This window comes from Cottoperca gobio, chromosome 11, assembly GCF_900634415.1.
Source record: "Cottoperca gobio chromosome 11, fCotGob3.1, whole genome shotgun sequence".
Taxonomy (NCBI): Eukaryota; Metazoa; Chordata; class Actinopteri; order Perciformes; family Bovichtidae; genus Cottoperca; species Cottoperca gobio.
The window spans coordinates 4934344-4947836 of record NC_041365.1 but is presented as its reverse complement, the minus strand read 5'-3'; the positions used below and the strand labels follow the sequence as shown (position 1 = coordinate 4947836).

At 38.0% G+C, this 13493-nt stretch overlaps 1 protein-coding gene across 1 annotated transcript in view; it reads left to right on the top strand.

Annotated features, from left to right (window-relative positions):
- Window positions 1–976: 976 nt before the first annotated feature.
- The window catches only part of vps50 (VPS50 subunit of EARP/GARPII complex), a 70094-nt gene continuing 57577 nt past the window's right edge, over window positions 977–13493 (top strand). The window contains exons 1-6 of the mRNA XM_029443697.1: window positions 977–1109; window positions 1625–1693; window positions 6474–6544; window positions 7149–7266; window positions 8400–8435; window positions 9628–9710. Coding sequence (XP_029299557.1) covers window positions 1077–1109; window positions 1625–1693; window positions 6474–6544; window positions 7149–7266; window positions 8400–8435; window positions 9628–9710 — 410 coding nt within the window. The 5' untranslated portion in view covers window positions 977–1076. The remainder of the gene's footprint in view (window positions 1110–1624; window positions 1694–6473; window positions 6545–7148; window positions 7267–8399; window positions 8436–9627; window positions 9711–13493) is intronic.

Here is a 13493-nt window from a genome sequence, read left to right as displayed (position 1 = left end):
TTTGAGAATTAATTATATGTATTAAATTACAGTAGCCTCTGTATACAACAAAAAGTGTCATGTACTGAAAGCTACATACAGTTGTGGTAGTTGTATTCATGTCCTTAACTTAGATACAAGAAGCTATATACTCCATTAAAAGTATATCAACAAAGGTTAAATACTGATTATGCAGATGGCCCTTGGCAGTGTTATAGTATTACATACAGTATATACTATTACATTATTATAATTAATGCACTAATATGTCAGCAGCATTTTGATATTGAAGCAGGTACAAGAGAAGCACATTTGATCTACATTATATTGTTGTGAAGTTTATCTATAACCATGTATCATAGATGATCATGTCAACATTGTACTGAAGATTATATGGGAGCTATTCATTTACTTTATGGAAAATAAATTAACTCAATTTAGACAAACATTATATACAGCCATGTAATGACATCAATCAAGGTAACTTCAGCGGACATCTTGCACAGGTGTTGCTCATAACATTAACGATATATTCTATTCAAGTGTCCCAGTAAGCCATGACAGTGTGACAGGGGTCTCAGCATGCACCATACCCACAGCCATCATTCATTTTTTGTTCACACTTGCGCTTTTTCTTCTGTGACATGTCAAAATGTCTCGCCTGACACCTGCAGGTGAATGAAAGAACAGAGGAGTAGAGGGATATTTTTTAAGGCGGAAAATAAACATTGCTGTCTAATATAATATTCTTCAATGTTAAATTACTACCATCCAGTGGTGTAAGGCAGCAATACATGTATCATAATGTTAATGCTTCACACCTCTTTTTAATGTAATTTTAATTTTAATAACAACATACACTTTCAATTGAATCCAAAATATTTTACACACACTGGTAATATTTTGACAGTTAAATTCAATTTGAATAAAAAACTACGTTACCCAGCATGCTTTGGAATTGTTAGGTTCCTGCTGTACCAGTCACGTGACGGTCTACTATGGCGACCCTCTCGTAGTGATGGAGGCGCATCGTTGACAACAAAACGAAACTGTAACTTTATTAATCTATCTGTCCACTGACACAAGTTGGATTTACAATGCAAAAGATCAAGTCTCTTATGGGCCGGCAGGTGAGCAAAGCAGGTCTACAGAATCCGAACTGCTGGCCGTTAGTGTCTGACAGTTGTAGGTAGCTAGCATGACAGCTAGCTAAGCTAACTGGCTAATTTGACAGCTCATCGTGTGGCTCATTAAAGGGCAAATTCAGCCCGAATAACAGCTTCTTATTAAACGACTGCATCACAGCAACGAACAATTTACCCCACATGGAGAACATACACGTGTTTTGGCAGTTATACCCGCGACCCAGTTGTAAGAGTTTGACCATTAGCCAAGCATTGCAACAGGGCACAACAGTTGAAACTGGGCGGTTAGGGAAGTTCTCAGTTTGCACTGCAGTAATGTTAGATTCGTTTGTTCACCCCTACACAACAGAGCATATCAATTTGCGAAATCTGTTCTACTTTTTGCAGTAGAGTGCTGATGAATAGGAAGCTATTTATACAGTTTATAACTGTAAACAATGTTAAGGTAACTTCACATTGTTGGGCTTTTGGATTCTTAACTGTGACTCTTATTTTGACAGGGCCTGAAAAGCCCCCAAGAAAGCATGGCAGACCTCAGTCCTGTTGAGAACCTGAGGATCCCAAGCAAGGTAAACTTCATGACAAGCCTGAAGCTGTAGCTCTGAGTTTTGTTGTTGTGATTGATGCATTTGAGTTGCTTATTCTATCAAATCAACATCTTTATAGTATTAATAATAGTAGTCAATGGTAGACAGCTACCTTAACAATGTGTAGTAAGATATGAATATATGATATGAATGCTTCCTATCAGAGTTTTGTTGACAACTGAAAAAAAAATATATGCTGCTGTTCTTTCATTCTTTTTAATACACAGTGAAAGTGAACAAAATGCATATTCTATTATAATTAACATCTCTCATCATAAGAGAAGTTGACCACACATAATGTAGCTAATAGTAGATAGCTAGTAATAGATAATAGATAGATAATGTGTGTGTGTGTGTGTGTGTGTTTAAATCTAGGGCTGGGCAATATGACCAAAATCTTCCCTCATGATTCAGGTCATTTCATATCTCCATAAAACGATGTCTATTACAACATAGCATGTTTTCTGGTAAGTTAATAAATAAATAGTTAATGTGAAATAACCACAGGGTAAAGACATTATACTTAAATACTTGACAAAATGAACATAACAGTTCAAGTAAAACTATAGAGAAAAACAAATACTTGTATACACTGTTTGTTAATCCCATTGACCTCAGTGCTAATGTAAAGTGTGATTTAAAAAAAGCACCGCAATCTTCAAATAATATTTCTCATTAGATTTTCTGAGAAATTTGAGTAAGTATGCGCTTTTTATTATGAATTTACACAACGTAATTGTTTATCACACTATCTAGATATATGATTTCATAACGACATGATTAATTCGAAAGAATTGAATCGCCCAGCCCTAGATCTGTCTGTCTGTCTGTCTGTCTGTCTGTCTGTCTGTCTGTCTGTCTGTCTGTCTGTCTGTGCGTCCGTCCGTCTGTCTCTCTACCGCATGTCCTGTGTTTTCATTGCGTAGTATGGTATGAGTAGTTGAATGCTTCTTGTACGAGTTTTGTTGACAACTGAAAAAGTGCTGCTGTTCTTTAGTTCAACAAAATCTTCTTTATCATACATGTGCTTTTTAACTGTCAACTGTGCGTGTACAACATAACTGTATTGGGCAACTTGACTGCATATTATTTATAGATGCCAAGTCCAATCTAACACAGAAGCCGTTATATTGATAGTACTTATACAACAAGATTGAATGTGTCAGGATGGTTTTAGGTTTCAACCAGACCTATTGTATAATTTATATGTCAGACAGAGCTTTGTCCACCATGTACTGTATTACACTACTTAATTGCGCTTGAGTAAGCTAACCTTTCCTGTATATGTTCAGCACATACAGATCTACGGAATTGGTGTGTTATTTAGTGGAATGCAGCCTCTCTTTACTTTTAAGCTTTATTCCATATATCGTTTTTTAAGCTCATTACAGTCATTTGGGACAAACTCTTAAAGCTTTTATTCATGTACTAAAAATTGAGTGAGCAATTGTCGCTGTGCACAGTTACTGTATTTCCCGTTAGACAATCTGAGCTGACATAGCTCTCTATCGCTCGGGTTAACCGTACCTTGAAGACAGGATGGACATCTCAGAGCAGTGCTATAACAACCAATTGGAGCCCCGGGCTACACGCTGAGGGTTCAGCATGTTGAGAGCGTGTGTCTGAGTGTGTGTGTGTGGTTCTATTTGAAGCTGAACGTGTATATTCAGCTTCTGTTTTGATCTTTTCCTGTGTGGATTTGGGCACATTACTGAATGCATGAGTGTTTTTATATTACATTATAGACTGAACTGCTTCCTGCAAGTGACCTCAGTTACATCACACATACTGGGTTTTCTAGACAGTAATGTAAAGAGACTGATTACTGCCATTTACTTCACTTAAGGACACACTTCATATCAATCTTAATGCCAGGAGTGTGCAATCAGTCATGCTTAGACGCAGGAAGCATTTGCCACTATCCACTTGTACACATTCAATTTGCCAAGAGCCGACAGAATCAAGCCGCCGAGTGGCTCTATATAATGTATACTCACTTACTCGCTTACAACTCAATGCACTGCTACTTGCTGGCTTTGCTTTGACTTTGCCTTTTGGAGCGATGACCTTCTGTTAATGTGGCGGCGTACAATTTGGAAGGTGACCAACTCTATTTATTCACAGTGCAGGGTGATATCAGCTGGGTCGATTCAACCAGACGTTTAATTTCTCTCCTTCTAAAGACTCGGCTTTCAACGCCTGACATTGTTTTGATTCTTGTTGTAGTTTGGCCTTCATGTGAGAGGAACTTTCTTCATGGTGTGCTTTGCTGATATACAATTTGAGTATTATCTGCCAAGGTTAAAGAAACCCAGCCAAACGTAAGACCAAAAGGAAGTGCTGTTTTGTCAATTAATCTATGAGAGTTGCGATGGATGAAGATGAGAGAGTTTTGGCAAATTTCTTTCAATCATGTTGTTTATTTCAAAAGTATTGTCATGAGAAAACAATAAGGCAGAGCAGCGTCTAGGGTGTGTCTCTTTTGAAAGATTATGCACAACAATAATTAGTTTTTGTCAAAGATAGAGCTTGTGCTTGGTGTTTTTTTTTTTGGTGATTTTTTTGGCAAAATATACAGCGAATATGGGCTCATGATGGATAACACAGATATTATTTTAATGATATAATAAATAATAAATTGTATCATTGGTGTACACAATATACAATTCTGTTGTTACCAAATCTGCAATAATTAGTCAACTAATCAGATAAGTTGATCTTAATATAATCGATTTATCGTTAAAGTAAGCCTCTCAAATATGCAGATTTAAACCATATCAAAGTGAATATATTTTGGTTTTGGACTGACACAAGACATTTGAAAACATTACCTTGGATATTTTTCCTTGGACTCATCTATTAATCTAGTAAAAATATTGGTCAGATTAATCAATAATGAAAATAATCGTTAAAACCTGTTATTGCAGGAAACCACTCAATGTCATGCTCAAGCTGATTATGAGATAAGAAGTCATTTATTCTCCAGGGGTGATTAAAACCTGAGGCTGGCTTTAATGCATTTCATAGTCTAGACATGGTGTTTTACAGTTGTAGTGGTGCGGCTGCACTGCTCCCAGTATGTGAATCAGTCTGCTGGATTCTAGCTAGACCTGGTCAGTGAGCCCAGTTCCCACTGCTTAGAGGGTAAGGACATGTTTTGAGGACACATGGTACCCTCGTGTATTAATGAACCGTTCTAACCAGTGCTTTTTAAACGTATTAAAGAGATGTTCTAGATATGTGAAGGCTCTTTGGACAGTTGCTCTTAGATGTTTGGGTAATATTTGATTTTGCCAAACACATCAAAGTAAGCATCATACCATGTCCACAATTATTGATTTATTTTTCATGTCCATACTTGCCTTTCCTTTCTTGACAAGATTTAGATGAACATATTGATACCACTCTCATATATGTACGCTAAATATGAAGCTGCCGCCAGCTGCTGGCTAGCTTAGCATAACAATTGGAAACAGCTGGCCTGGCTCTGTCCACAGGTTACAAGTGTAAAAACTGTGACAGCTGTAAACATTACAAGTTGTTGTTTTATGGGGTTACTTTGGTTTTTGTCTGAATTTTACAATTCAAAATTAACACAAGCATAATGCGGAAAGAATCTGTGTAACAGTTAATTGTTATCTCTGCCAGTTAAGTTTGAGCTTTTTAAAACATTTTCATGAAACCAATTGTAAGAATTAGTACCATGACAAGCTGATGTTGTCTAACAGCCCCAATTTCATAGGCCCTGAGCAGAAACGCACATGAGTCACATGGTGCATGTCCCCTCAGAGAAAACCCTTGTCTATTGAACCAACCTTTGTAAAACAGTTCTTAGGACTTGTCAAGGTTTTTGTCAACACTCATCATGAGATCATGAGGTCAGATTGGTTTTAATGAGATCAATGATCTCGTACACACAGCTGAAGTGCCACTTCATGCTGTTATTGTTTTTATGACCGCTGAAAATTAATTTCCCTCGACTATTTTCTTTTTTTATGTCCGACGGTGTGATGAGGACATTTTTGTGAACACTTGACCTTGCATAGGGTTGATTCAGCATTGACAAAAACAAGATAAAGAAACAAAACAAGCATCTCCTCAGGAATGACATCTGGCAGATCAAGTCAAAAAAATATAACCGCAATGCTATTTGTTCCTCAGTATTACATGATTGCTTAGGGAGTGTTTGTTCTCCGCAGAGGTCAATGAAGTGCCGTAATAACCGAACTCTCAGAGCAGAGTGCTCTGATCCTTTTCCAAATGTCAAACCTCTGAAGAAAGCAAGTTTATCTCTGATTTTCTGCGTTCTCCTGAACTACATTACACTTTTGGACCGATTATGCATGCTTTACCATAATCATATCATTTATAATATATATCTTCATAAAATGTCAACAGCAGAATGCTTCCCACTGAGTGTTCTCGTATACAGTATGTGTGTTTGTGTGTGAGCATTGCTGTTCATGTCTGCGCCGTACTTGTGTGGGGGAAGTGATTTGCTGGGTTAATGGCATTATTACTGGCATATGATACTGACAGCTCTGTAAATGAACCAGCATATCAGATTTTTTACAAGCTCTCAGCATTATAATAGGCTATGAGGCTGTTTCTTGGCACTAGATAGATATTTCAGCAGTTTTAGTGTATATTAGTAATGCATAACTCCTTTGGATCTAAAACATTAGCTTTGAAATGTTCCAATGCTGCTTTGTCTTATTTGCTGTCATTTTTTTTTTACCACTAACTTCTTTCTTGTTCACAGGAACTGGAGCGAGTGACTGCTTTACAGACCAACCTGCAGCTGGCAGCTGTCATTTGCACTAATGCAAGGAGGTAAGCATCCTTTTACATACTATTCACTGAATGCAGAAGCTGCTGAAACAGCCCATTCAAACTGCATCTGAATACTGAGTGCTTTCCTCATAATCGTGACTATAAACCATCCTTCCCTTCATATATTCCGACAGTTAATATGGACAATAAATGTAGTCTTTTTTTGCCCTTGAAATAAAGTATGAATCAAAAGCATGCCACCGTAAATGATGCTCTTTACTACAATATGTTATTTATTTGGTTATGAGCCTTGTTGAATGTAGTTGTGGTTTATTGGAAGTCTTTCTAAAAGTTTGCGTGTTAATAGCACACTGTATATTGTTACATACATTACATTTTGTACATTTTAAAAACAGGAATTATGATTCATGTCTCTGGTGTTATTAATTCAGAATGCTCAGGTAGACATGTTGGTGAGCCTGTAATATGCACATCTTAAACTATTCATACAACTGCAATAATGACACCAAGACAATATATGTTTGTGTGTATTTTATTACAGTTACAGACCACCATTCTCTACTCAGTACTGAACGAGCAATGCCTGCTAAACATATTAGTATTGATGCTATATTCTCCCTGTACCGTGACATCTTGTGTAAAGGCAACTGAGCGTGTCGAAGGAAGAATTCACAGAAGCCAGTTTGGGTCTATTGGCCAATCAGAGGAGGCGGCAACTGCTGACAGGCCTGCTTAAGTCACTGAGGACCATCAAGACGCTGGTAAGGTTTACACACATAGTTGACCTACAAACTGCATCTAGCTATAGTCCTAAGGGGAGAGCAGCGTTTTGCCACATAGACCAGATAGCTGTTCAAAGTTCTCCCTTTGTCCCAAGTAACTTGGCTGCCTTTTGTTTGAGTCCTTGAGCGCTGCATGGATTGTTATTCGCATTTGGTTTTCAAAACAAAATGAATACCTTCCAGCATGTGAGTGAGTGCCATGCTCTCATGCATCCAGTGTGACGCCTGTTTGATTAAATGAAACACTCGGCTGCCCACAAACTATACTTTGGATTTTTTGTGTAATACTTGGATACTTATGGTAATTAACACATATTATTTTTTACTATTTCATAGTTTTTTTGTAGTGTTATGGTTGATTTAAAATATATATTATGACCTGTAACAAAATTCTTGATTTCCCTATGAGTATTTTGGATCACCTTGGGAATCCGACCTCCCTTCTGCAACACTACCCTGAGCGGTTTCTGTCTGAAATACCATTAAAAACATGTCACTGTTGTGAAATTAATTGATGTAGACTACACAAAAGTTAAATAAAAATACCCTGTTTTGATCCTTCACTCTTAACTACTTCCTTTTGTATGTGATTATTGATACACCTCCAAACACAGAAGTGGACTATTATGCAATTATGGGCTGTAATTAAACACTGTTTGACTTTGTGATATGTCTTGAGAAAAGTCCCTGTGACTGAAAGGTTGACTCTTTTAAAATAAATCAACGACGTGTGTGTGTGTGTGTGTGTGTGTGTGTGTGTGTGTGTGTGTGTGTGTGTGTGTGTGTGTGTGTGTGTGTGTGTGTGTGTGTGTGTGTGTGTGTGTGTGTGTGTGTGTGTGTGTGTGTGTGTGTGTGTGTGCGTGCGCGTGTGTGTTGGAATCGACTTTTTTCTTTAGAACCGGATCTTGGGGGGAATTTATTCCCTGCACCAAAAAGGAAACAAAGCACATGGTGTGCCTGTTGCCTTTTACTCGTCCGTCTGTAATCATTAAAACAGATTTTTACCAACATGGCCTCAGGAAAGCATGTAACTAGTTATCGCTTATTATTGTGGCCTGTTAGTGATTTTGTGCTGTATTCATGTCTTCTTTTTCTCATTCTTCCCCTCCCAGCAAAGAACAGATGTAAGACTCAGTGAGATGCTTGAGGTATTGTATTTCTTTCTTCCAATCTACAGTCACACAGAAATTGTAATCATCTAAAGACCATGTTCCCTGCTAATGGCATCAAGCACAGTCATGAGATCAGTACGACCCCTTGCTTTTAGTGGTACAATGGAATGAATCATAGCCACACACACACACACACACACACACACACACACACACACTAATCTGTCTGTGCCATATTGATTGTATATATTGTGGCACATTCATTTTGATGTATAAAGTGCCCCTTTAAAATTAAAAACGACTTGCGGCATGCATGTTCAGTACTTCAGCTATGTTCTAGAACTTTTGGGCTGTATCAATATACAAGAAGTTATTTCAATGTCAGTCACACAAGTAACATACAGAAAAATATACAAAGGGCTGGGCCACTCATACCTTCGAGGTATATTGCCTAAATATATATAATAATATATATATATATATATATATATATATATATATTTTTTTATAAATAAATAAATAAACTTTTATTTCAGCCTTCTTTGTTTTGCTGTCACTCACATTTCAACGCCCCTCTCAGTTGAAGCCACGCCCCCACGCCAGATCAGGGCCAAAAGTCCAAGACAAAAAAAATCTGAAACATACAATCTGCAAATAACAAACAAGAACTCAAATATACTCGTATATACTCAGAATATATATGAAATAATTACAGAACTGAATCAAAATAATAATCAACCTGAAAAAACCTATCATACACTTATTTTCAGTTTGAATATATTATTGTATTTTTCAAAGTTCAAGATCAAAACTTGAACTTTCAGTTTAAATATTTTTATTTTTTTCAAATGATCTAAACTTTTGGCTAGAATTTAGCTCCAAAGGATTCTGCATTGAAAGCTAAATCCACACAAACACAAGACGCTCCCACAAATGCCCATCTATTGTGAAGGTCAGCTGTAGCACATGGAATGGATTTGACTTCCACTCTGTGTAATCCTTGGTTAGCCGCCGAGTATCTGCCATAACAACCATTTTTTAAGAAGATCAAACGGAACTGATGCACAGAAGAAGTCGCATTTATCACTGTCATAATCCAAAATATGATTCAGAGTTTACTCATGATATATATATATATATATATATATATAGTATTTCTTAAATGGTTTCAGACTATACTGTACTGCTTTTCCCACATTAAATGACCTCACTTCTCTGTTCCTTTTAGGAGGAAGACTATCCAGGTGCAATTCAGCTTTGTCTGGAATGTCAGAAGGCTGCCAGCACCTTCAAACACTACAGCTGCATCAGGTACAGTATGGACAGATTGATAGAGTGATATTTAGTTGTATCCAAATGGGAGCAGGCATGGACTTAATTTTCTATGGGTGGATGGAAAGTTTCTGATCCTTTTTATAGATTGAAGCATATAATAATATCACATATTGTGAAACCATTCCTTTCAAATATAGTTGTTGGATTGAAAGGTTTCCAGTTACAAGATAAAGAGAGACAAAAAAAGAGACTTTTTGAAGGTAGGTGAGAGATATGTATGTGTATATGTATATGTATGTGTATATATATATGTATATATATATATATATATATATATATATATATACACATACACACATTTAAAAAAATAATATAAAACTAATGGATACAAATCAGTTAAATAAAAATTAACAAGATTAACTAAGTTGTAGTGTGTAACTTCCTCAACCTAAATTACTATATGTAAATATTCAATATATAAAAATAAATTACATCAAATATGTCGTAGTGCACTGCCACAACCTTCTGGATATTCCTAAAGATATATTCAACATTTTGGTAAACTATACTCAACAAAAGAAACTCAAATATCGAATATCAGACAGGCAATCATCTCTGTCCCTTTGATTTCTTTTGTGTGTAACTGTGCTCAATGTGTGGCAGTAGGTGGGTGCCACAGTGCTCCTTTGTGTGTATTGACTAAGGATTGATCAGGGCTGCACGTCATTGCCGCCTTTCTCCCTCTTCCTGTGACTACACGTCTGTACAGAGTATTTTGTGATGAGGTGTATGTGTGTGTGTGTGTGTGTGTGTGTGTGTGTGTGTGTGTGTGTGTGTGTGTGTGTGTGTGTGTGTGTGTGTGTGTGAGAGAGAGAGTGTGTGTGAACAATTGACTTTGCCACCGTTACACAAATACATGGTGTTCCTGCTGTCATTTTCTCTATTTTGTAATGGACGGAAAAGTTGTTCTATTTATGGAGCGAGCGCTGTCATCACAAAATAGTGAGCTCTGCAGATACAGACCTTTCAAACAAACCTGAACATCTGCACCTCTGCATTTAATAACCGCTTCACCTGGCTGAGACGATGCCGTTTAAATTACTGAATGGTGATCAATATGGTGACATTATGCACAGAGGATTGTTGTGGTGCGCAATGTTCTCTGTCTCTTGCAGCTGCTGTTCATTTGTGTGCGTATCACTTCTGTGACTGCGCTGAACGATGGTGTGCAGAGTAGAGTCCTTCACCATCATCCAGCAATGAGACCAACCATTGCAGCCGGCCTGTCAATGAGGGAATGTGATTGTGATCATCATAAAAAGAAGCACTTTTATTTTTTAGAACCGTTCGCATCACTGTATTGACACGGGCCAGATGTCTAATCAAACGTGTCTGTTGCAGCTCAATTGAACTTCGATTGCCCCTCTTCACCTTTGCTTACCGTTGCAATATGCTAATACTGGTTATTTGATGTTGTAGCTCTTTTTCTGTCACGCTTTGCATTAAGATGCACATTGTACTTAGGCTCTCTGCCCAAAATTGCTAGAGCTCTGCCTGTAGCATCGCCCTTCTCCAAGCAGCTAGTTGCTGGTCTGCTGCAAATTTGACCTTTTAGCTATTCTTTCTCAATGCCTTACATGGAGGCTTTGTTTCAAGTCTGCCCTTCCTTTGTCCCTGTAATTTTGCCTACAGCATCTATTGTGGACTTCACAGAAGAAGACCAAATAAGAAAAATAATTTCATTTTTGTACCGTATGGCAGTGATAAATAGAGATGCATGCATACATGTAAGTTTTGGGTTGTTAATTTTACCCTGACTCAGAACATGCTAGTTATTTTATACCAGTCGTCATACAAACTGTATATGTATTCTAGCTGAAGCTCCTCCGGATCCGAGCTTCAGCTAATTGCCGTCTTAGTATTGAGGGATGTGGTTTGTTCAGGCATGTTCATTTTTGAGACACACAAAATAATTAGTGCAGGCTGCCAAACATGACACTGCAAGCACTACAGCAGTTCATCGATTTATTCAGAGCCACAGCAACTCCTCGTTGTGGCTGCAGTGTGTTTTCTTTTGAAGGCTGCACGTGTGTGTGTGTGCCAGTATCAGCTGTAGTAGTGTGTAGCGCTTTACAGATCACGACGACGGCCTCCCAGCACTCGCAACAACAGCAGGATCTAAAGATGCGTTCAAAGTCGGGTCCGTTACTTTGGCCTGAACGACATGTTGTTTTTGTTCCCCCCCCCCTCACTCTGACGGCTTTAGTTTCACACATACAATTTCAGCTGAACCACAGTGCATTAGCCTGTCTTTATTTGTAACCAACATCACTTTTGCAGTTACGCTTGTATGCTTGGGAGAAGGAAGATTTCAATTTTTTGTTTTTATTTGCAGCCACAGTCCTTTTCATGATCGGAGCCAATTTACTAAGTGACAGTAATTACTCCATCAAATCTGTTTTAGTCAGACATGTTCCCAAATGTTTGGATTTAATTACTTGTGTTTGTAAGCTACTGGACAGAATAGTCAGTATAACATTCAGACCAATTACAACTTCTTATATTATTGGGCTAAACTAACAGTGTCACACTCGGCATGCACCTTGCTGTATATCTAGAGTAAAATAATAAGCTTAAATATTCACATCGGCCATACATCTCAATGGAGTTGGCATGAAGCAGACAACAGTAATACTATTGTCATGTGAAACCCATTTCACTTTTCTAAACTGCATCGACGTTTTACATGGACGTGGTCCATCTGACCTTGGAGTCAGAAAATGTACCCATGGATACCGGTCCACAACCCCACTCCAGGTTCTGGAGCTACATATCTAAATATTGCATCAAATCTTGCACTTGAAGAAAACATTCAGTGCACATTCCTCTGGTCTGATGCAATACATTTTTATTCCTTCTTGACTCTTTTTTGCTTCTTAACCTTCTTTTATCTTTACCCCCCAACCTCCTCTACTTTCTCGCGTGCATAAATATGGTCAACGTCCCGCAATGTTTCACTCTTTGAAACCCTTCCTCTGCCACGTTGTTGCCTCTCCGCCTAACTTGTAACATGACTACAGCATAATTGGCATTTTTCAGAAAGAATCTGAACATCCTGCAGGACACTTTGAGGCACAGGAGTCCACCCTTTGCCAAATTGGCAAGTCAGCAGTCACAATGAAGGGCTTGCCTCGAGGCCCTGTGGACACCTATTGCCAGTGATAATTGAAAACAGGGTAAAAAGAAAAGCCTCCCTGATTTCATCGTGATCTCCATTTCAATATTGTATATTCCCTGCAGGGAACAAGTTGTTAATTAGGTTTCTCTCCTCATCTGTTATTTATGCATTCTGTCTGATCATGGAAGCGTGCCAGTGTGTGGGGAAGAGCAACATCTTCCACACGCATGAACACTCACTGGACACTGAGTAGTTTGGCAATATATTCATGGGATGAACACAATAACAGGAGGACCGGACAATGTGGTCACATGGGTTATTGACTTTGAGCTGACCCATGTGGCGTTCTTCAAAAGCCCAGAGAGTTCTTTAAGAAGATGAAGGTGGTTTGTTTATGCTTTCTTTCTAAGAGTGTCTGCTACATATGGATCTCAGAGCCAGCTAATGGTTAGCTTAGCTTAGCAAAAAGACTGGAAGCAGGTGGAAAGAGTTAGCCTGGCTCTGTCCAAAAGTCTCTCACCAGTTAGTATGTAATATCTCGTCCACATAAAAACAGAAATGTAAAAACAATTTGCTGTTTTATGGGAAGTTATGTTCTCTAACCTTTTCTTGGCGAGGCCAGTCAGGAAGTCACTGACTTG